The 23,354-nt window shown below is 41.3% G+C and overlaps 3 protein-coding genes across 19 annotated transcripts; 1 reads left to right on the forward strand and 2 right to left on the reverse strand.

Annotated features, from left to right (window-relative positions):
* Window positions 1-554: 554 nt before the first annotated feature.
* LOC130199374 (uncharacterized) lies at window positions 555-11,234 on the forward strand. Of its 16 annotated transcripts, XM_056422816.1 has the most exons (7): window positions 563-686; window positions 2,734-2,858; window positions 4,315-4,479; window positions 4,651-4,836; window positions 10,026-10,153; window positions 10,340-10,400; window positions 10,475-11,234. In XM_056422816.1, exons 1-7 carry the CDS (start codon window positions 627-629, stop codon window positions 10,653-10,655), a joined length of 906 nt encoding a protein of 301 aa, XP_056278791.1. In that variant the 5' UTR covers window positions 563-626; the 3' UTR covers window positions 10,656-11,234. The 16 variants fall into 16 exon arrangements, 11 of the variants coding, with proteins under 11 accessions (XP_056278798.1, XP_056278795.1, XP_056278802.1 ...); XM_056422823.1 differs by lacking the exon at window positions 10,026-10,153 and adding an exon at window positions 4,908-5,049 and having other exon boundaries at window positions 555-686; window positions 2,732-2,858; window positions 10,340-11,234; XM_056422820.1 differs by having other exon boundaries at window positions 557-686; window positions 2,732-2,858; window positions 10,340-11,234.
* A 69-nt stretch (window positions 11,235-11,303) lies between these two features.
* LOC130200028 (adenosine receptor A3-like) lies at window positions 11,304-13,916 on the reverse strand. Its single transcript, XM_056423974.1, has 3 exons — window positions 12,208-13,916; window positions 11,622-12,085; window positions 11,304-11,512 (listed from the first exon to the last, which is right to left on the reverse strand). Exons 1-3 carry the CDS (start codon window positions 12,516-12,518, stop codon window positions 11,304-11,306), a joined length of 984 nt encoding a protein of 327 aa, XP_056279949.1. The 5' UTR covers window positions 12,519-13,916.
* Window positions 13,917-14,171: 255 nt separating this feature from the next.
* Window positions 14,172-16,926, reverse strand: LOC130199376 (transcription factor PU.1). Of its 2 annotated transcripts, XM_056422831.1 has the most exons (6): window positions 16,860-16,926; window positions 16,712-16,746; window positions 15,747-15,960; window positions 15,541-15,659; window positions 15,275-15,431; window positions 14,172-15,130 (listed from the first exon to the last, which is right to left on the reverse strand). In XM_056422831.1, the coding sequence occupies exons 2-6, from the start codon at window positions 16,730-16,732 to the stop codon at window positions 14,823-14,825; spliced, it is 819 nt and encodes a 272-aa protein (XP_056278806.1). In that variant the 5' UTR covers window positions 16,733-16,746; window positions 16,860-16,926; the 3' UTR covers window positions 14,172-14,822. The 2 variants fall into 2 exon arrangements, with proteins under 2 accessions (XP_056278806.1, XP_056278805.1); XM_056422830.1 differs by lacking the exons at window positions 16,712-16,746; window positions 16,860-16,926 and having other exon boundaries at window positions 15,747-16,363.
* Between the last annotated feature and the right edge of the window lie 6,428 nt (window positions 16,927-23,354).

The raw sequence follows: 23,354 nt of genomic DNA on the forward strand, positions 1-23,354 counted from the left end.
AAAAAGAATGTATGCATCGTCAAAAAAGGGGGATTATTAAACATTGCCTTTATGGATCACAAATTACATTTACAAATTGTTTCCACTAGATGGGGCAACTCATCTAAATAGAGTGAAACCTGCTCCAAATGATAGTTTATATTAGGAGTGATGTCTTTTTTATGAGCAGATGTCCTCTTATAGACACATTGTTTAGGGTTTGATCTCACGACTACTGACCTCTCTTTGTGAACAAGATGTTGCATTTATGTATCAAGCCGAAAAAAGAAAGAAAGAAACAAACAAACAATATTTCCTATCCCAGACGACACACGCATTATTCTCAGTTTAATACCTGCCAAGCACAATGATCAATCGTCAGAGGCAGCCAGTCACGTGCCTCCAGACATGTCACACTGTGATTACTATTGGCTACCGTTTCCACCAATGAGCCAATCAGAGCGAAGCAAAAACTGCATCACGCAACCTGTTAAACAGATACTGCATAGTGCATACACTTGTACTTATTATCTAAAACGTAAAAGAGTTTGGCCTATCTGGATTCAGTTATCACTTACATAGTAACATATAGTATAACGCTAAATACGTTATGAAACTTATATTATGTAGATATTCTCTCTCATTAAATGATACAGATTTACTATGCAGCGTTGTTCGACCAGTTACCAGCTGGCAGAGCCTCGAAGGTAAGCAGCGTTGTGGTTGTCTGGTTTTCTAAAGTTAATTTAGCTTGGGTTGTTTTCAAAGTTTCGCATTTTCAAGTGTCCCAACTTGTTTCCCCAGTTGGTAAACACTTCTTTTAATCGGGAAAGCTAAACGCTTTTAGCTTGTAACGTCAGCTAGGCCAGAGTCTATCTATTTAATCAAGTCAATGTGATGTCTACAGCCCAATGTCACCATCTTTCTTCAAGAGGCATTTATTCGCCAGCCTTTGGATCATTTAGGGATGCATTTCGACATAGGATAATTCAGATACTGTAAGCCACACTAAATAAATAATATTGGGCCTCTAAACACCTGACTTGACACTTGACGATTGTATTAACTGCATGGTCCACTACAGAATAAGAGCACTTTTTTATTCTTCATTAAATGCTCCAGACAATACCTATACAAACTATCATTGCAGGCAGGCCAGCTGCATGTCTGCAAATATATATATATATGTGTATATATATATTTATGTATATATATGTATATATATTATATATATATATATATATATGATATTCCTTTATTTGTCCCACAGTGGGGAAATTTCAGAAATCACAGCAGCGGTGCACATCAGAGCATCAATGTAAATAATACACACACATATATATAGACGTATATATACAGGACTGTCTCAGAAAATTAGAATATTGTGATAAAGTTCTTTATTTTCTGTAATGCAATTAAAAAAACAAAAATGTCATGCATTCTGGATTCATTACAAATCAACTGAAATATTGCAAGCCTTTTATTCTTTTAATATTGCTGATTATGGCTTACAGCTTAAGAAAACTCTAAAATCCTATCTCATAAAATTTGAATATTTCCTCAGACCAAGTAAAAAAAAGATTTATAACAGCTGAGTGTTTGTCAAGGCTCAGGAAACCCTTGCAGGTGTTTCGAGTTAATTAGACAATTCAAGTGATTTGTTTAATACCCTACTAGTATACTTTTTCATGATATTCTAATATTTAGAGATAGGATATTTGAGTTTTCTTAAGCTGTAAGCCATAATCAGCAATATTAAAGAATAAAAGGCTTGCAATATTTCAGTTGATTTGTAATGAATCCAGAATGCATGACATTTTTGTTTTTTTAATTGCATTACAGAAAATAAAGAACTTTATCACAATATTCTAATTTTCTGAGACAGTCCTGTATATATGTATATATATACATAGAAATAAAGAAGTAACAATTATCTTTTTTAAAATATATATGTGTGTGTGTGTATATATATATATATGGATAATTGTTGCTCTATTTTATTCAGTTAGTCAATAGCGTTACAATATTTTAGCTGTCAGAATAACATTAGGAAACATGAACATGAACAAGAAAAAAAATTACATTTTGGAAGAGGGGAAACATGTTGGCCATTATTTTAAGGTTAGCCTCATGGAAGAGTGAGAAATAATAATTATATTTATTATTGATTTTCCCAAAAATGATAAGTAAATAATAAATCAATTATTAGGCCACTTTTGCTGATAAACTACCTCAACTTTACAATATTAAAACCCCTGTGCACGAAGTTGAGATCATTAACAATCTTCATGCGTGTATCTGTGTACTTATGAATGAAACAGAGAGCCCAGTCAGCATCATGTTTTTAAATAACGTGAAAATTTGGTTTCAAATCCTCCCAGTCCATGTGTAAATCTGTCTGTACTGAGCTGCTTGTGTTATTGATACCGGGAGAGATAACACAGTGAGTGTGTCCCTGTGTGAACTGGGCGTGAGCACCAAAACACACTGTTGTCAGACTCAGCTGTCACACTCAGTTAAAGGCACAACTGTGGCACAGCCGTTCGAAACTCTGCTCAAAGTCTCCAACTGTGATTATTTTAAATGAGACCTACTGTGTAATGCTTCACTGTTGCTTGTTATACATACTGAAAACATGTCTCAAACCTCTCTCTTCTTGTTTGAATTACAAATGGTTGCTGTGCTTTCACAGTGCTGCAGCACAGTCCGGCTGTGACTATATTTGTCCTCCCCTCCTTCTCTCTTTTGCAAGAGGACAGGAGAGTCAAGAGTTGGACGATTGCCAAAGTAGGCTGTCCCGCCATGCAGCTGAAACTTTTACAAGCCAAGCAGGAAGAGACACGGCGAGCGATCAAAGAAGAAAAGGAGGACAAGAAAAAGTGAGAGACATTTGAGTTCTCTCTGTTTCTCTCCTCTCTGTGTCTGTCTGTCTCTCCCTTTTTAAAATGTATTCTTTGTTAAAGCCATACTGTATTTTCCTGCCTTCATTGGCAGGGGTAAGTGTAGGGCTGGAGGACAGAACGGGAGTCGGAGGGGGAGGGAGGGAGGGAGGGAGGAGGAGAGAGCATTGGGTTCAGAGAGTTCAGCTGAGGAGACAAATAAATGCATAAACAACAAAGGAGGAGTGACGTCAGGCTGAGGGGCTGTCCAACCTGCTGGCTGAATCTGAGCCTCCATGGAAGAACCAGATTGTTCGCACCACATGTGTGTGTGTGCCTCTGTACAGTATAAGTGTGTGTGTGTGTGTGTGTGCGTGTGTGTTCATTGTCCCATCTTCGAGAAAAGGCTCATGTGGAGTTCAAGCAGAGAAGCTGGACTATTGTGGTCTGTTTTGTCTGCGTGGTAAGTGTCTGAGGACTGGGAGAACCCTCCAATAATCTGTGTGTCTGTGAGTGTTTGGTCAGTTTGAGGACTTATTACAGCAGCTGCGATGAGGAATCAACTGTTTAACATACAAAAGCCTTGTTGTATGTCTTCAAGTGGTTTATGTACATTTTAAAAGAAGAGAGTGTTTGTTTCCAAATTTTAAAAGTATTCCTGTTTAGTTTTTTGGAATTACACTCTGCATTTACAAAATGACGTCAGCCCCGAAGCAAGTTTTGATTGGTTGGCTCGGCTTGAGATATCCACGCAAACACCAGGGATTGGGTCGCAACCAGGCTATAGATAGGTTCGGCCATTTATGAACAGATGGATTCATGTATTCTCTTTGAATGATTGGGGTCGTCTTGAGGCGACGGCTCGCTGATCCAAGAGCCATTGCTGTTCAACGGGCTGGCTGGAGTGTGAAGGCAAAGGGAGACGTGGGAAAGATGCCAACGGATGGGGGAAAATAAGTCACATTCTCTGAAATATCCACCCGCCTCTCCCATTGATCCGTTGAGCTTAACTCCCTCAAACTCCTCCCACCGAGGAAGGCAAATATGATCCCCGATGGAGGGAGAAGGCGAATTTGCGGAAGGATGGAGGAGGATGCAGAGAAAAGCAGACTCCTTTTAGGCCAGAGAACTTTCCAACAAATGTCCATTAGTTTAGAGTTTGAATCTCAACAAGTATGGGCTTTTTCTGGAGAATATATGGTGAGATGGAACAATACGGCAGAGGTGCTTATCTTTCTCTCCATCTGTGTGTTACTGCTGGATTCATGAAGTACAGTACGGGGTGAGAGCTCTTTTGGATGTTTGATGAGTGCTCCCGGCTGCTGTCCTGCTCTTTTGTGTAATCGCGTCACAACAGTTTCTTCTCTTTCTTTTTATTGTCTGTTTGTGTCTCACTCTGTCTTAACTCTTTTTCTCTGACTCCTCCTCTTTCTGTTCCTCCTCTCTCTCGCTACAGCATGTCCCTCCCTTCCCTTTTTCTGTCTCTACACCCCCCTTCTCCTCTTCTTTTCTCCCCTTCCCTCTTGGCAGCGGTGCCAAAGTGGGCAGGCGGACCGAGGCAAACACAGCACAGGGCAGAGCGGAGCAGAGGGCGATCCGAAGGCTGGCGAATTGATCATGTGTACGTTTGAGTTTTAAAGTGTCCTCCTGCTGTGTGCTTGTGTGTTAGTCTCCGGTTTGGTCATACGCAACGACAAGTAACGTGAGTCTATTGAAAGTCTGGTTGCTCTTTTCGTTGTGCTCGGCGGGTTTGATGCTGGGGCTTGCTGCGCTTTCTGTGTCTGTGTTACAGAGCAGACGTCCCTCTGTCACCCTGTGTACGGACAGACGCACTCACGCCAGTAGGAGGGGATTGTGGGAAGGGGGTGTCGCTCTCAGAGGGTGTGCTCTACTCCTCTCTTTTCCCTTCATCCCGCCATCACGGCCCTCTTCTCCTCCAGTCCTCTGGCCCAGCCCGCCGCTCACGTACAGGCTCCAGGTATTTTTCTCTTTTATCGATGCGACACCTCCTCTCATCTTTTTCACAGCCCTATAATCCTTCTCCTTCAGTTCCTCTCACCCTCATCTCTGTCCTTCCTCGTGGTCTTCCTCCTGTAAATGTGACTGTCGTCGTCAGCTGCCACGCTGCAATCAGCGCGCCGCCATTTTGGCTCCATGGACAAGGCAGGAGAAACTTTTCTAGAGCTCAGAGGTACTCCGTGACTCCCTGCTGACCATCTTCTTTCTCCTGCTTCCATTGTCTCTTTTCTCTCTCCCTGTCCTCCTCTTCCTGGCCCCTCTCCCCGATAGGACTGCAGGCTCTGACAGGGTGGCAAACAGTCTTTCTGTGGCTTTTTTATAGCAAACAGGTGTCTCTTTGGAGACTGGCAGGCCTCCGCGGGTTACTTTCTGACCTCAGAGGGTCGATCGAGCCACAGAGCTGTTGTTGTGTTCAGGTTAGTGCAAGTTAAGCTGCACCCACAGGACAAGTGAGACACTTGGCAGGTCTCTTATCACCCAGAGCAGTTATGATCGCGGGTATAAGGCCAATATCATCACTGTTTGCCTTCACATGCTTTTTGCACTTTCCGCCACTGTTAGAACTCGGATATGTGCCAGGTGTTTCACAGGAACATGCCCTTTGTGTGCGACATTGGTCTTTCTGCGATCCAGAGGTGTGACAGTTTGTTAAGAGGTGGTGACTGTAACGTTTGCCATGACAAACTGCGTCATAGGCAGTAATATATGTGTGTGTGTGTGTGTGTGTGTGTGTGTATGCTGCATACAATACGTTGCACTTCAAAAGGAAAGTGACACAGAAATGAAACCGAGTTAGCAAACAGACAGCACTGGAAAGAAATGTTGGTTCCTCAGTAGTTGGTTCCCATTGTATCAGTAAAGCCTGTATGACCTGTCTGTTGAAAAATAACAAAATGAGAAACGTTAACAGTTCGATTGATGTTTATCTTACTCATGTCAGAGGCCAGTATGCCATGAAACAAAAGCAAATATTAATGTTGCAATCGCCGAGGTAGATAAAACCGATGTGTTAATTAATCGACAACCGATTTGATCTTTCAACCTACTTTTAGAGGGGAAAGTGAATGCAGATTGAATGATCGGAAATACCTGCATATTGTATGTAGTATCAGGACTCTGACTTGACTGCTTATTGTTGGTACTGTATCCTGATCTAAATAAGGGTTGGTGTCAAGATGGCGCCTTCATGCCACGTGTTTATGTAACAGTGATTATGGGCAGACCCTTTCAACATACCCCCCTCCAACATCACAACTCCTAATTCCCCTGCATCGCCCACTGTCATTTAAAATCAATCAGCGTTGGCATTAGGGAGCAAATGAGTTAACAAAAAAAGAAGCGAAAGAACCTCTTCTCATGAACATCGACATGTAACGGAGAGAGGAAAATGTTAAGAAGGAAGAAGCTGTTGAAAAAGAGAGAGAACAAGGGTTACAGAGACAGACGGAGAGGTAGGAGTAGGAGAGCGCTTCCCCCGCCCCTCTCTTATCCTCAGATGAACTTTTCGTGTTGCCTCATAATGTTTCTGAGTTTTTCTCCTAGAGGCAGTCCGGCTTACTTCCTGCATTCAGCCTCAACATAGCTGATTGGTTGATATCTTGGCTGACCAGCCGCGGTTTTACAGCGAGGCAACAGGAAGTTTCTCTTTTCGTGCAGGAAGCAGCAGCTGTTTCATCCTGACCTACACCACTTTGCACTCTGCACGCAGTCTTTGTATACGTGCGCAGGAATATGTATGCACAGCCTGCATGTGTGTGAGTGTGTCTGGCGTGCTCTGTGTGGCAATATCGAATGCTATAACATGTAGGCGTGTAGCAGCATGCCAGGCCAGGCATCGGAGCTATCAGAGACATTTGAAACCATGGTAACCGCACATCTTATCAGCACATTAGCAAAAGCATAGAAAAGTGGAACAAAAAGCCGAGGGGATAGGAGCACAGGAAGAGGAAACTAAACATTCGATTTAAAAAAATTCAGTCACAGTTTCTGTTATCTAGTCATCTGAATGATTGGTATACTTTAACTCATATGTGTATATATACATAAACATATTTATTTCATATATATATATATATGTCAAATGTTAAAAACCAAATGTTAAAATCCCGTTCTAATGTTGTGACAAAATAATCAAAGATGTATAGATAATCCTGATTATTAAATTTAGTTTACCTTGTTCGTGTCGATGGTTGAAATTTAGTTGACACTGTGATAGTGAACACAATGGCCCCCTTATACTTCGGCCTTATCTGGCTCATACTATCTTTTCATCAAATACATGCCGGACATGTTTACCTAACTCGTATGCCTGTGATCCTAACGTGTGTGTGGCCCTCTATACTGCAAAAGAGTGGAGTTGATGGCAAAGGAAAGATTTTCATTTGATGAACAATTAGTGCACCAGGATCAGATAGAATGAGCTTCATTCATATTCACAGGTCAAGCAACTGTTTACCACTGGCTGCTTGTGTGTCAGTACATGCATATGGCAGTGTATGTCTGTATACGTGCATACACGTGAGCATGAGCCGTGTGTGTTTGCGCCTGGTTAATGAGGATGTACAGAACGTCAGAGCGAGCAGCGTGCCAAGTGAGCATGGAGGAGGCTCAGTGCTCCCGTTCATGGTCCTTTCATGTTATCAGGAATTCCTGAGGGAATGGGGAAGATCAAAAGCAGGTCTGATAAAATCACCATAGCGCCCTATTGAAGACCATCCCTTTTTCTCATATCTGCCAGATGCCCAGGCGGCATTCTTTTCCACAGTAAGACGGGTCACGAGTAAGACAAGACATCCGTTTGCATCTTTTTTACTGTGGGAATTCTTCGTCCTGCAATTTATTGTGTGGCATACTTCCTCTGCCAACTCCAGCTCCCCCACTGCTCCTCCTCCTCTTTGCCCACCATCACCGACTCCTTCCTTCCTCATTGAAATTCTGCCTGGCACATAGACACTGCCCATTCTAGGCACAAAGCTCAGGGAGAGAGAGAGAGAGAGATGGGGGGGTGGGGGGAGTTACACACAAGAACCTGTACCAATCGTCTGGTGCCCCCTCCGTTGTGTCTGCCAAGCATTCATCCCATCTTCCGGACCAAAGGACCAGGCAATCCAATAGGTATATTACTGCACCATTTCAGAGGGGCTTTTGTTGGCAACTGAGTGTGTTGTGTGTCTTTGGGGATTCACTGTTTAATATGTGTGTTTACATTGTTGGTATTGGGTGAGTGCGCATCCATTCACGGTGTTGGGGGGAGAAAGCTCTGGCCTCTTGCTTCCACGATATTTTTCGCATTGGTTTGATTTGTTAAAGATGGCGCAATAGGGGTGGTTTTTAGCACCACAGATGTGAGAAGTTTGTAAAACTTGTAAAATAAATGCCTCAGATTCAATTTAAGAGCCATTTTGGTTTTGCTCCTAACTCATCAACAAGAGTGGAAAAAGTAGATCGTCTTATCGATTTATTATCTTGTTTTTTTTGTTACTTTAAAGGACCATTCAATAGTCATGGCAATACTATGAAAATGTGTTAATTTAAAACAAATATTGGAAACGTGAGTAACTGTCACTCAAAGAAAGCAGGAAATGGTTTGAAGATAAACATATCCTGGTAAATACAGCAGAGCAGCTTTATCAGAGGGCGGGCGAGGACACGCTCTGTGTCTCTTGGCCTTCACAAAATACTGCATATACAAAACGTACTCTGGATTCTGCTGTCACAGATGCTCAGACATACAATCTGATAGGCAGATGAGATTAACTCAAGAGGCCAAATGTCTTCCTTTCCTCGTCTTTACTTCAAGTTTCTCTCAGCTGCCCCACTGGCTGGAGGCTCATTTATTTTGGAGCTGTTGAAAGGAAATGATTTGCCCCAGCTGAGCCATGTGTGCCCCTTTTATGTGCCGTAGACAAAGTCCCCCCCCCCCGCACACTGTGTCATATCACTATTAATCTGCCTTACAAATACTGCTCCAGTCAGGGGACATTTCTCGGCGACCGAACAGAGCTCGTAGATCTGTCACTGGCACGGTGGCAGAGTTGGGCATCATGCCAACCCCCCCCCCCCCCCCACCCCTTCTGTCTGTCTGGTCTTCTGTGATCAGATGAGCGGGGTCTACTGCATGCTAACTATGGTCTGGTCTGGACCAAGTCTCAGGGGTTGTGGCTGTATTCTAATTTATGCAAGCAGTGTACCTCCTAACCCCTCTCTGTCTATGTGAGGCCCAAGTCTGGCATTCAGTCTGGCTCATTAACCCTTCGGGCGCTGCCATGTGAACCTGCTGGCCCATCCATACCTTTATTTATCCCGTAAGAGTTGAAACAGTTACTGCCTGAGGAGAAGCCAAGTCTGTCTTCATGAGATTAATACAAGTTTAAGGAAGCATAAATACAATCTGCTAGTTCAGTGACGCATTTGTGATTGAACCGAAGCTGAAGTGATAATGGTGCGAGTAACATGCTATGTGATGATATGTAAACTTTCCAGCTGTCTGATGAGTATTGTTCGAGTTGTTCTCTTACTTTGTACCTGTGACCGTGAGGGGGTCGTTGGGTCTGTTGACTTTGTCTCACTGCTTGGCACATCATTTTTCTCAATCACTGTCAAAAGAATCACCACTCTTTCTTCCTCAGGTGACAGCAGGTTTGGAAGAACCACCGAAATGTGGACCCTAAAAGTGTTTTTAAGCAGACCTAAAATGGCCGATGTGCGAGCCACCATTTTGTGTTTCCTTGTTGTGTTTTAGGGGGCAGAATCCCAGCCTTGTATTCAATCGGCGGCAGCCGGTGGAAGCCATATTTGTAGGGATCTGTGTTTGTACCTCCATCTGAGAAACAGCAGCCAGCCTACACAGGGATAGCCCGCTGGAATGAGCTCAGTTTTTGGCAAAAACGGAAACAAATTCCTGGCACAGTCGAGCAGCTCTTTTTTTCTTTTTTCTCTTTTCGATCACATGCCAGAGAAGCTAGTGAGTTGTTTGTTGGGCTTTCACACATTACGCTCTCACTTTCCGATGTCTGCTTACCGTAAAATTATTTGTCTTTGAATTATTTTAATGGTATTGATTTATTGAAGAGATTCAGCTTGGCATTACAATTGGACCTGGGTTGATCGGTGAGGATGCGCCACTATGTAAAATCATCTTTTGTTCAGGAGTGAAAGACGTCCCTCCAAACCGTGGCCGCTGAAGGCTGGTTGTGATGCAGCAGTTTACAGCCATAAGCCGTGGGCTTTGAACCATTTCCATGAACAGAAACAAAGAATCAGACACAGAGATAAAAGTGATGATATGATTACAGTCTTTTGTGCTGGCACTGAATATGAACACACCAGTTGAAAATGTAATGTAAATATTCTGTTAAAAAATGACCTACCTAGTATCATCTTGCATTTATTTTACAGAGAAAGAGTCATGGAGAGCTAATTAAGATAACCCTATCTGTCTCTTTTTCTTTGTCACATTGCAGGAGAGTTACCTTTGTGGATCTTTGCAGTGGAAGCAATGTGGATGCTGTCCTTGGGGCTGAGGTAGTAGATTGAATAGTTGTGAGGTTGTGTAACCTCTTTTTGAGATAACTATACAATCTACTGTCTTTCCCAAGGAGACAGCCGAGTCAGCAACCCGCCGACTGTCATCTCCAGATGGGCAATCATGCAATCCAATCAGAATGTACATGTGCATTAATCAACATGTCACACTGTGTAAAGCATTTTTTTTGTAGCGAGAGCAGGTTAAATATGTTTGTGTTTCCAAACAGGACCAACGCGTGTGGTGTGTTTTGATCTGGGCTCTGTCAGGGTGAGGTAGTAGGTTGTATAGTTTGGTGGGTGGGATTGCACCCTGCTCCGGTGATAACTATACAGTCAAGTGCCTTCCCTGAGGAGTTCACACTTATGAATGCTCAACACACTCTTGTGATAGTACCGCATTTATTTGTAGATTTTACAATAAAGTATATATGTGATTCAAAAAGTTAGTAATGAATTGATTGAAGCTTTCAAATGACAAATAATATGTGCATCTCAATAAAGTAATATTACTCAAATCTGTAAATGAGATCTTGAGACTGTTTGTCACCGACTGCAGCTCTGATGGTTTAAGATTCGTGTCCACCAGCAGCTAATGCGTGTGTTAGTCCACAGCACCCTCTGGTGGACACTCATGACTTAGCTTTGACTTGGATACAGTTTGCAGATCAGATCAAATGCCGTGGTGGAGTTTCATGCTTGTTGTTTTTGCTTTCATGTTTTCGTGCGGTTTAATTTCAACCAAACAATACACACAAACTCAAACCCTCACTGGCCGCCTGTTTTTTCCTCAGTTGATTATCTGTAATAAAGTCTAACATGATGTCGGCTGAAGGGATTGCCAGATTTTCTTGTGTGAGTGGATAGAAGCCTCACATGAACTCTGACAACACACGCCGGATTTTAAATGACTGTTGCTCTTTGTTTGATCCACACGTCTCTATGGCATTGGCGGCCTACTATTGATTGGCAAACTTGCTTGTCCCCATGGCAACAGTTCCGCCTCTTGATCAAGCGCCTCCATATTTGAAGGTAGGCCTGTTGGATCTTTGGGATGCGACAAGCGTAGAACACAGGGTTGACTGCAGAGTTGGCATGAGACAGGAGAATACCTGGAAAAAAAGGTTTTTCCTGTAAGTAAGTCATATTTAAAGCTTCTCTGGAAAGAAAAAACAGCAATTGCAGACTGTCTTAAGTAAATGAACAGCATATGTCCCTTACCTGTATAGAGTGTCCCCTGTGAGACAGCTTGAGGACCATGAAACAGCAGCAGGCAGTTCATTAGGTGCAGAGGAATCCAGCAGCCGGCAAACAAAATTAGAACCAGAGCCAGAGAGCAGGCCAGTTTCTTCTCCCTGAGCAGAGAGGCCTGGGTGTGAGGACAGCTCTCCTTTAGGCGGCCCTGCAGGCTCCAGAAGATTTGTGTGTAGAGGAGGGTCATGACCAGCAGGGGTGCCATGACACATCCCAAGAAGTTAAAGTAAACCATGAATGGGAGGGAAATAACTGAGAGGAAGGTGCAGGGTGGAGAAATGAAGGACGAGGAGGATGTATTGGTGGAATCGGATGCCAGAGAGGACTGGTGGCGCCAGCCAAAGAGAGGGGTGAACCCCAGCAGACAGGAAAGTGTCCAGCACACAAACAGAGCCGCCCATGTACGCCTCTGTGTGGCCAGAGCTTTGTACCTGAGGATGAGGGATCAAACAAAAAGAAGAAATAAAAGAGAGGCTTGATTCTACAAATTGACACGCGTGCATGTTATTCAGCTTCTCTGCCTGTAAACCAGTGTTTCAGAGTTTGAACTCACCTGAGCGGTGTGTGCAACCGGAGGTATCGGTCCACGGCGATGGCAAGCAGTGACAGGACAGATGCCTGAGTCAGCACGAGCACGACACAGCTGAGAAGTAGACACAGGTCAGGGGTCACACTCACCCAGCCATCCAACAGTACAGCCAGGGGCACAGCAGCCACACCCACGAGGAAGCAGTAGGTGGGCTCCCGGAGAGAATCTCTGACACCAGTGCACACCGCATACACCACCAGCACATTGCCAAGGCAACAGGCCAAAGCAATCAGCACTTCTAGTACTGTGTAGGCCACCCAACTCCACTCAGCCATCACTGAAGATGAAGACTAGGGCAGGTTTCCTTGAAAGTTGTGGACAGGTAAGATGAATTCCATTGGAACATTAAATCCATCATCATCCTGTGCTTGTTGTTCAGATCGTGTGCGTCTTCCTGCTTTCAGCTCTTGGCTTCAAATGACCAGAATGACCAGATGGCTTTTATATGCAAACATGCATGCGCTTCTGTGTGCACACACAGCAGGGGTGCACTCCATGGAGACGCCATCTGTATTTCATCAGTGTGTGAGAAACATTTTCTCACTCTGATAAATGTGCCTCAGAAGAGAAGAAGACCTCTGAATGAGCCGTTTCACATTGGATACACCACGGGTGTGTGTTTCAGATCATTTACTCCTTTACAAGTATTAAGACTACAATGTGGAAATACAGAATAACAAGTAAAGCTAAATGTTTGATCACAATGTTCTCTTTTAAAGTGACTTATTTGTATATGTTTTGGTTTGATCATAATGGATCACATTTTAGAAGTTGATTGTATATTTTATATATTAAATATAAATATTCCAAGTAAATGTAGTGAATTGAAATATATATTGCTTAGAAATGTAGTGTTGTCTCACAATCCTTTTCTATGTATCTTACATGGTCAGGAATGATATAGCCCCTGTGTGTTGAATATTACATAATTTACTCCAGTGTGGCCCCATCATTTGACTATGCAAATTTAATTGCCTACTTTGGCAACTTCAAACAAAGTAACATCTCCAATGCGTGTCTGTGTGTCTGTGTGTCTATTTACTCTGTCGGGCGTTTCACACTGAGTCCGGGCTAAGTGAGCTGTTACCCTGGGACTAAGAAAGCTTTCACACTGGCACAATCCTGGCACACCAAAGTAACCCAGCCTTCAGCGTATGGCTTGCTGCTCCCACTCTGGAGCAGGATTTGCCTCTAATTTGTGTGCTTAGCCCCTGAAAATCAACGATGCACAAGCGGAAACTGGACAAAGTAAACAATGTAATATAAATATGCTGTATAAAAATAGCTTTGTTGTCCAATGTGTTAAACAGTAGCCACGAGTCATTCTAGGATGAAAATCGGTCACATGTTCCCAACAGACATTTAACCCTTGTGTTGCCTTCGGGTCATTTTGACCCGATTCAATATTTAACCCTCCTGTCGCCTTCGGGTCAATTTGACCCGATTCAATGTTTAATGTCGGTGTTCTTTCGGGAGTCAACAAACAAACATAAAGTACCTCACACTTAAACTTGGAAAACAATATTAATTCTAATAATTTTCTGGAGATTTTAATAGCTGGGGTCATATTGACCTCAAGGGTAAAATATGTTAGTAAATATAAAGGTAACAGGAGGGTTAAACATTGAATCGGGTCATATTGACCCGAAGGCGACAGGAGGGTGAAACATTGAATCGGGTCAAATTGACCCGAAGGCAACACAAGGGTTAACCCAGTGTGGGTGGGTGTGAAAAGGGACAACATTATCCAAGGGTCAATACGAATTGTAATAAACATATCAGTGTTTCTGAAACAGTAGATATTACAGATAAATAGTTTTGTTTGAGAGACAATTTTTCAATGCTGACATTGCATACCATCATGGGTGTGTGTCTATGTATGAATGTGTGTGTTTGATAGATAGATAGAAAGAAGAAAAACAAATCCACCAGGTATTCTGAAAATATTTTATTTTATTTCATCTTAATACAACTTGACACAAACACATGTTTATACATGTCTCAACATTTTCTTATATCTCACAAAATCAGGAAACACGCCTTCATTTTAAGAAGGATTTAAGTTCTACTTATAAAGTAGATATTATGTGATAACCTTTTAGATTTACATATGTTTTACTGCCAGTCTGACCTACAGTGTTTCATCGTCTAGCTTTTCAAATACTTAGTACTCATTTGTTTCGACATGGCATAGAAATAGAATCAAAAGAAAGGACATTGACAATGTTTTTTGAGCTGAACACTAAATATAAGACTTTACTGGGATGAAAAAAAAGAAAGGCTTGTGTTAATGACATTTCTTAATAGATTTGTGAAAATCTGAATTTCATGGGACGAAACTGGCACAACACGCATCATCATCCATGTTATATCCGCTCTAACCCTCACAAGGCCAATGTTGACATAGTCGACAGGTTGGGACTTATCTGTAGCATAAAATGTATTAGAACTAATAATGTTAACGCCCTCTTATCTGCTCTCAGACCTGGGGGAGAAGTTACACTTTAATGGGACAACCATCTAAATATCCATTGTGCTTATTCTATTTCTCTGCATATATACACTCTTCATCACGTTTCCTACACTGTAATAGAGTTTCCTTGTAGGCCCCTCAGTGTCTTCTCATCAAACCGGTAGGTGAGCTTCCGCTTCACCTTCTTTATCTCACCGGTGCGGGAGTAGTTCCTCAGCGCCCGGGCCATCTTCTGGTAGGTCATGGTCTTGCGATTACCTTTTCGCCGTCCCCACAGCTGGGCCAGGCACTCCTTGTTTTGGGAGGAGAACTGGAACGTGCCAGAGGGGGATTGGACCCACCAGATGCAGCTACGCATCGATGGAGTCTGGAGCATCTCGAACAGGAACTGGAACAACCGCTCCTTCCTCTTTCCTGCCAAGGAGAAAGGGGATGCAAATACAAATATGAGTTAAAACAGACTCATACATGCAGCGAGCAACACTACTGACATATATGTTGTCTACAAATGTTGAAGTGTTGTATTGTTGAGAGTTTTGGGGATATCGGTGTGTATACCTGAAAGTGGGGCAAGAGGCAGAGAGTCTCCGTCATTCCTGCCACCCCTGTCAGACATTGGTGATGGGGGATCTTGGTATTCCTGGTACTGGGAGCTACTGGACAGTGAGTCTGAGTCAATGTATGCAGGTGCCTCGTAGTAATACGCAATGTGGTCCTAAAGCAAATGCGTGAAAAAACATATTAATACACACATAGTGAGGTTACATTTAGCTATGGAAAAGGTAATCAAGATTTTATTTAGAGGCAGAGGTCCTTGAACTCACCCATTGGTTGTCATGGGGACTAGGCCAGGTGGGAGGCAGTGCTTGCTCTTCATATTCCTCATTAGGAGTGTGAGAGCCACAATGCCACTCATATGGATGCTGACCTGACCAGCTGTTCTCTACGGAGAAACAGGCAAAACATACAGTCAGGTAAACGCTTTAGAAATAAACAGGCAACTACATCGTCCCAGTATCGTGACACTAACCTATGATCCTGGTGCTCTGGTGGGAGTGTGTGTGCATTTGTTGCCCCATGGTGGATGGAGGTGCAGCAGATGTGTGCGCAGGCTGGACCTCCAGTGAGTGCTCCTGCAAGTATTCCTCGATGACCTCCAGGTCCACCTCCGGGCAGGAGGAGGGAGCCACTCTGCTCCAGGCGCCCCGACCTCCGTTCAGTCTGATCTCAGTTACATAAGCCATCTGGCAGACACAGAGCAGGACAAGATATTTAGAAATCATACACACTCTGTGTGAGTTGTTTGGGTGATGCTGACAGAGAAAAAACACGTTTCTTGATGAGTGCCATTTATCTTGTATTAGACACAGCTAGAGTTGTTTGTATCATCAAACCTCACACCTGCTATGTTGTTTCTTCATTAAAAGCCCTTGTTGATTGTTGTGGTGCATTATACAGAACATCATTTTACTCAGGAATCTGAAGATCAGGGATGCACTCAGCCATTCATTTTAATGAGAGGTGAAACTTTGAAACATCCATTTTCTGCAGAACATTACATTATTGTACAATTTTTTTCCCATCTCGCATATATTTGATTAGACAGAAGCTAATGTTATTCACATGCGCAGTGAGCTGTCTATAAGCTCTGTGCCTGTGTGTTTGTTTTTCTTGGAAATGAGCCAGGTAACAACACTGTGGCCATGTGCATTTAAGTTTGACTGGCAAATGTATGCAAGTGTTTGTGCTTTCAACAACAGAGATAACATTCAGGTAACTGTGGTGTGTGGCTTAGCTGCTATTCTTACAAATAACCTTCTACCCTCAGCCAACATCAGTTACAGTTAACAAGACAACATTTTACACTACTCTCAAACTAAAACATCCATTTATATATATTATAAATTATGTATCTTTGTTATTCACGGACTACTTAAAAACACAACAAAGAACAACGCATACACCATTATTTAAATAAAATTAGATCAGACCCACCGTCTCCATTTCGGCCAGCATACTCACAGGATAATCTGGAAAGAGAAAAAGACACTTGTGAGACACCAAAACTCAAAAAGTGAGAAGTGAAAGAAGCTGTCACACATACTTCTCCAAGTTATTTTGAGCGTAAAGAGGATATCTCTACCTTGTTAAGTCAGATGTGTTGTGCTCCTGAGTCTGCAATGTAGCTCCTGTGTCTGCAATGTAGTATCCTCAGGCAGTGGAGGGTGGAGATAATCTGAATGCCTCACCTGTGTAATGCTCCACCTGGACGTCACCTCTCTTATAGTCTTTCCACACTTTTGGCCAAACCCCCTTGGCCAAATAAGTTTCTGGGAGTGGTTTAGAAAATACAAGTTATTTTTTCTTGGCAGATTGTTTGTCGATTCAGCAGACATATATTCAGTGACTGATTTTAGCATGTGACGTTTTATTTCGTGGCATCAAAACATGCGGTGTGTCTGTGGCTTCTTATCATCTTATTCACAGTGGAGGTAACGTGATGTGGCTTTATGTTTTTTGGCGTTGCAGAAAGACTGAATCATGTTGGGAAAACCGAATCTCAGCAATGGTGAAGATGGAGCAAAGAAGGATGGCAATAACACTATCTGAAAAATATAGTAAATTTATGTTTTGAAAAAAGATGAAATGGGTTTTATTCTGGGATGTGAACTGAAAAACTCAACATACCTTCTACACACTCAGATATTGGCATTACAGATATTGGGGTTGAAATAATGTGCTCCCGTTCATCATCCTGCAACATGAAATTGGAACAGTTTTATTTTTTTCCTTCCTATATTGACATGCTCATTCATCATCAACTCCACTTGGCACACCAGAGCCACACACACATCTGACCCATAGATAATAAGCAGCAAATCATATTTTTCGAAATATTGCTTTGAAGAATGGTTTCACTTATATAATTAGATTTTGAGTAATAGTCAGACAGTCAATCACTCAATTGTGTGAACATAATTGTAATGAAAAAATCTGCTATATAATAATTACATTGTTCTCCATGGACCATTGTGGGGAAGCAAACAGCCACAGGTATTGCAACACACCCACATTAGGAACAGAGGACGGCATAGTTCACACAGTAGGTTCCTTTTTGTTGTTGTTCCGTGTATAATTATTTCAGACGTAGATTCCAGTTCAATACTGATACTGCAACATGCGTCGTGTTTGACAGGGTAGTGACCGGGTAGTTAAGGGATTTCCCCAAAACGTTCTAGGTCTGAGAGACACAGTCACTGTGACATGACAAACTTCACCTGACTTCAAAGAGCTTGCTGTACAGACAGAGGACAACTTCATGTATTAGGAACCAACATATGTCTGGTGGTTGGAGTTAAATTAGTTCGTAGACCAACTGCTCAATCAACACGGCGAACTGCATCAAACGGTTGGGTTGAAAGAAAGAAGCATGTAAATATACATTTGACCTAACAAATTATAATAATAAAACATCAATGGATCACACAAGATTGGGAGCATAGCCAGTGGGGTACACTCACATGCACTAATATATGCACTAAAGGCACACATAGCCAGCCCAGCAATGTAAACAAAGCAAAGAGAAGCTTGGATGACAACACACACGGAGGGAGGGCAACTTCATGCAGGTAGACATTATTACACTATATCTTTACATTGCTAATAGTTGGTATATTTAAGCACTGCATGTGATATAGTGTTCCTTTAAAAAGGCCTTTATGAGATATATGACCTGATAAGCATTGTCATAATAAATCCAAATGTAGCAGCGGACTGATGATATATGACGCCTATGTAATGGTAGAGGCAGCGGATGTTATACACCATGTGTTTTATTAATGGGCTATCACCTCAACATGATAAAAACTCTAACTGTGCTCACAGGAATGGTATCAGTAACTTTACAACTTGTTCTGTGTAGAAACAAAAAAAAGTGAAATATTGCGATAGGCCACTATACTGTTAAACTATCAAAGCACACAAAGAAACAACACTGGGTCATAGAAGGTCACAAAGTCAAAGTTTATCAGAAACTAAGGAGTTGGTTTCCAGTCTTTTATACTTGATTGTAACAGAGGAGCAGCTGAGCTAACAGTGCCCGTGATTTCCCACCGGCCTGACCATCTGGAATATCACAGTGTTCATGAACCACTCACGCTCACACACACACACACACACACACACACACACACACACACACACACACACACACACACACACACACACACACACACACACACACACACACACACACACACACACACACACATGCACGTGCACATGCACAAACTGCCAAGCACTGAAATATTACTGTTCTTATATTTTTCAGCTTTTTTTTACCAGGTGCATATTGCTCATTTGCAGGTACAAACATAACAAAGCATTGTGAACAGTTGTTCTGGTTCTGGTTCTGGTTTTATATCATAATTGTATTGTTCACAGGTCTGAGGTAGGCGGTAAACCTGTTCGGCGAGTTGGAGAAATGGCTTCCGAGAAGCTTCAAGCACATGATGCCGTATTTCCTTTTCAACCCTACAGATTCTAACTGTCTAAATAAAACAGATGAGCGCATATCCAGAAGTAATAAATCAGACCATAAATAGCCCATAATCTTTATGATGCTGTAAGACAACAGTTAGTATCTAAAATGTTTGCCTACATTGCAAAAGTTATGAATACATTTCTCATCACAGTAGATATAACCATCCTCAACTGCCCCACAATATTTTCCATGAGCCTTCACTGTCGGTGATGCAGACACAACAACTCTCGACTTTTTAGATTTTATGAAATTGTCACGCAAGCATGCAAACATAAAAAAACTTCAACTTCATTCAATAATTTGCCTATGAAGCTTGGGCAACAATTTTAGTTATGTGTATATATATATATATATATATATATATATATATATATTCTTTATTTAAGTAAGTAACTATATTTAAGTATAGTGCACACATTACATAGGAATGCAAAACATTACAATATTCAAATTGATATATAAAATATTTAAAACAACATATTTAAAACAAAAAACAAAATGTAAACAACTCATGGATGTTATGCATATATATATATATTTTTTGTATGCCTATGCATTTCTTTTACTATAGCCAAAACAATATCAGTGCCAATACCAATGCCAAGTCCTAATTTTAATCCAGTACCATACCCATACCTTTAGAAAGGCAGATGCCAATTCCAATACAATACCAATACCATAACAATTACAACAGCGGTAGACAAAGTTTGTAAAGGTGTAAATCAGTATAAACCCTGAGTGATCTTTAATGTCTGAGATTGATAATCAAACATTTCTGAACACACGTTGGACATCAATATATTTGGTATTTGTAGGTCCTGGGTGTGGTCCTTGTTGTGGACATAGATGTTGCAGTAACTGTAATAGTTGATGGAGAAGCAAGATAAATTATTTGCCGGCAAATAATAAAGACATTTCTCAAGAGATTTATATAATGACTTGTTAAACATGTTCGGAAAAACCCTCAGTGCTCAGTGAGTGACGGTTTGGATTCCTATAACTCAGCTTGCACCTGCAGGACTCAGACTATTTGATAAGACAAGAGAGACATTGGACCCTTGCAGTCCCAAACAAGCAGAGTGAGGCAGGTGTAACTAGAGAAGTGCTGCTGTATTAGGACATGCAGATGTGCACCATGACTTGTTCTTTGGAAATGCCTTAAAAAATATTGTCAATATCATTTTTAAGAATGAGCAGGGAAACCTGGGCTAAAATTAGAGTTTGCATCTAAAGATAAAGGTTAAGAAGCAGTTTAGAGATGGTGAGATTTTTAATCCGATTTCAGGAAATGTGCAGGCACGGTGTCAAAACAAAACTTTCTTTTTCAATCATTCGAAACATACCAGCTACAGGATACTATATATAACATCATTAAAGTATATTAACCTCTCAAAATAGATCAATTTACAATATCTTACTATCTCCAGGCCGCTGACCAGTGATCACTCTGTGACAATTGTTGCCTTTTTTAATATCACATGCATGTGTGTGTGTGCGTGTGTGAGAGATTTGATTGCTTGTCTCTCTGTATTTCATCTGAGTCACTTGAGATGTTTAACGGTCACAGAATGGCTGGTGAATTGGACAACTGACTAGTGAATGTATACAGGACTGTCTCAGAAAATTAGAATATTGTGATGAAGTTCTTTATTTTCTGTAATGCAATTAAAAAAACAAAAATGTCATGCATTCTGGATTCATTACAAATCAACTGAAATATTGCAAGCCTTTTATTCTGATTTATTGCTGATTATGGCTTACAGCTTAAGAAAACTCAAATATCCTATCTCTAAATATTAGAATATCATGAAAAAGTATACTAGTAGGGTATTAAACAAATCACTTGAATTGTCTAATTAACTCGAAACACCTGCAAGGGTTTCCTGAGCCTTGACAAACACTCAGCTGTTATAAATCATTTTTTTTACTTGGTCTGAGGAAATATTAAAATGTTATGAGATAGGATTTTAGAGTTTTCTTAAGCTGTAAGCCATAATCAGCAATATTAAAAGAATAAAAGGCTTGCAATATTTCAGTTGATTTGTAATGAATCCAGAATGCATGACATTTTTGTTTTTTTAATTGCATTACAGAAAATAAAGAACTTTATCACAATATTCTAATTTTCTGAGACAGTCCTGTATACACACACATAGACACATACACACACATTGTTGACCATTAGTGTGTGAAGCACTTGGGGGTTGGACTCGGCTTATCAACACGGTCATCAGTTGCTGAGTATGGAGCCGTGTGTGTGTGTGTGTGTCTGTTTGTGTGTGTGTGTGTGTCCAGGTGTAGCGGGTTTACAGTTATAGACAAACCCCCTAGATTAGTGAACATACGCAAATCACCTGTACACATGCAGGTTACTGGGAATTCCCCTAACACCTAGACAAAAAAGGCGTGTGCGTTGGGGTGTCTGCGCATGTTTGTATTGAGTGATATTTTGTCTTTTCTTAAATGTAACCTTTATTTTTCTGGAATATTTCCCATCAATAATCAAGAATACCAATACAGAATTATAAGAGGTTTCACATTCAAGAAACAATCCACAGACTTCAAACAAACAGATCACATCAAACAACCAGTGTTGAGTAAAACAACAGTACAGTTCAGTCATAGGTCCTTAACGCAACATATTTTATAATCTCATGCTCAGAAAGTATTCTAGTTTTAGGTGATTATCGTGCTCACACCAAGGTGAGGGTGAGCACACTCTAAAGGCCCGTTATCCAAAGACTAAAGAATGACAAACATACTTTGTCTGCATGATTGAAGGTGGCAGGTACCGATGGTATTAGTTGTTGGAAGAGAACTATATTAGGAGACAGTTTGTCAAATATGGACCCAGAGAGAAGTCATGAAGCCATAATCCACCCAAACAAACATCAGCATCTACTGCATGCAGTTGAATATCCATCAGTGGACACTGCACACATTTTTTACTTAATTTCAGAAATTCTCATTTAATTTCTTTATATCATGTTACTCCAGCTAATTTATGTGTACTACTGTAGGCCTGATGTTGATTTTAATGATTTGTGAGGAGCAACAGCTTTTTGAAAATTGGTTTGATGTTCACACGCATGGGCAGGGTCCCAGTGGAGGCCAGTTGATTCAGGTGAACGATCTGGCAGGTGAGGAGGCAGTTGGACATGGTGAGGTGTTGGCATATGTGTTGTGTATCAGAGACACTGGTTAGTATGCAAAACCTGAGGTTGACCCCCCAACATCACCACCTCTATATTGCTCTCACACACTTCTGTTACTTTCTCTTTATGTCATTTTATTTTGTCTCTAACTTCTTTCAATTCAATGTTCAAAAAATTAAATTCTATTTTATATTGTTGGTTTCTACATGGAATCTTTCTTATTTTTGACACCATTATTAGTGTTATGTTTGTAATGCATTTGCAAATGGTATTTTGTTATATTTATTAATGTGCACGTAAGAGATTTTTGAAGATGCTCATGCAAATTTAACAAAACTTAACAAAGTTGCAGTGTGTACATAAATACATGTCATTAACATATAGTTACTGGCAGTGCAGTGGTCAAGTGGTCCTGGTTAAAGAGGATAACATACATCCCTCCTATGGGAATGCTGGAGATAAGGAATGGGATTGGGAACTGGTGGGAATTTGCATTCCCACGGATTGTTTGTGTCCTCCAGTAGGCAGTCCTACAATCTGTGGTCTCAATAAACAGTCATAAACCAGACACAGAAACGTACATGAACCCACCATCCTTATCGGAATAACACATAAACTCGAGTGCAGACTGTACATAAATCATGTGTTTTCAATGTGCGATAAGCACCAGACGAAGAGAGGCACAGCTAGAGAGTGACATTTCTTCTGAGCTCTGAAGATAAAATAAAACATTTCCATGTGATTTTCAAAAAAAGAGCCTGAGGGTCTTTGATGAGCTATTTTAAAATCAGTCTTTGTTGCAAAGAGAAAAGCCCAAATGCCACACTCAGAGAAGCCGTGCATATTGTATCAATAAGCACAGCTTGACCAGATCACCGTGTATTCTCCTGCTGGAGGCCCACACCTCCACTAAACAGCTGTGGTCATGAAGGGAGGGTAG

The sequence above is a fragment of the Pseudoliparis swirei genome, chromosome 9 (assembly GCF_029220125.1).
Source record: "Pseudoliparis swirei isolate HS2019 ecotype Mariana Trench chromosome 9, NWPU_hadal_v1, whole genome shotgun sequence".
In the NCBI taxonomy this organism is placed as follows: domain Eukaryota; kingdom Metazoa; phylum Chordata; class Actinopteri; order Perciformes; family Liparidae; genus Pseudoliparis; species Pseudoliparis swirei.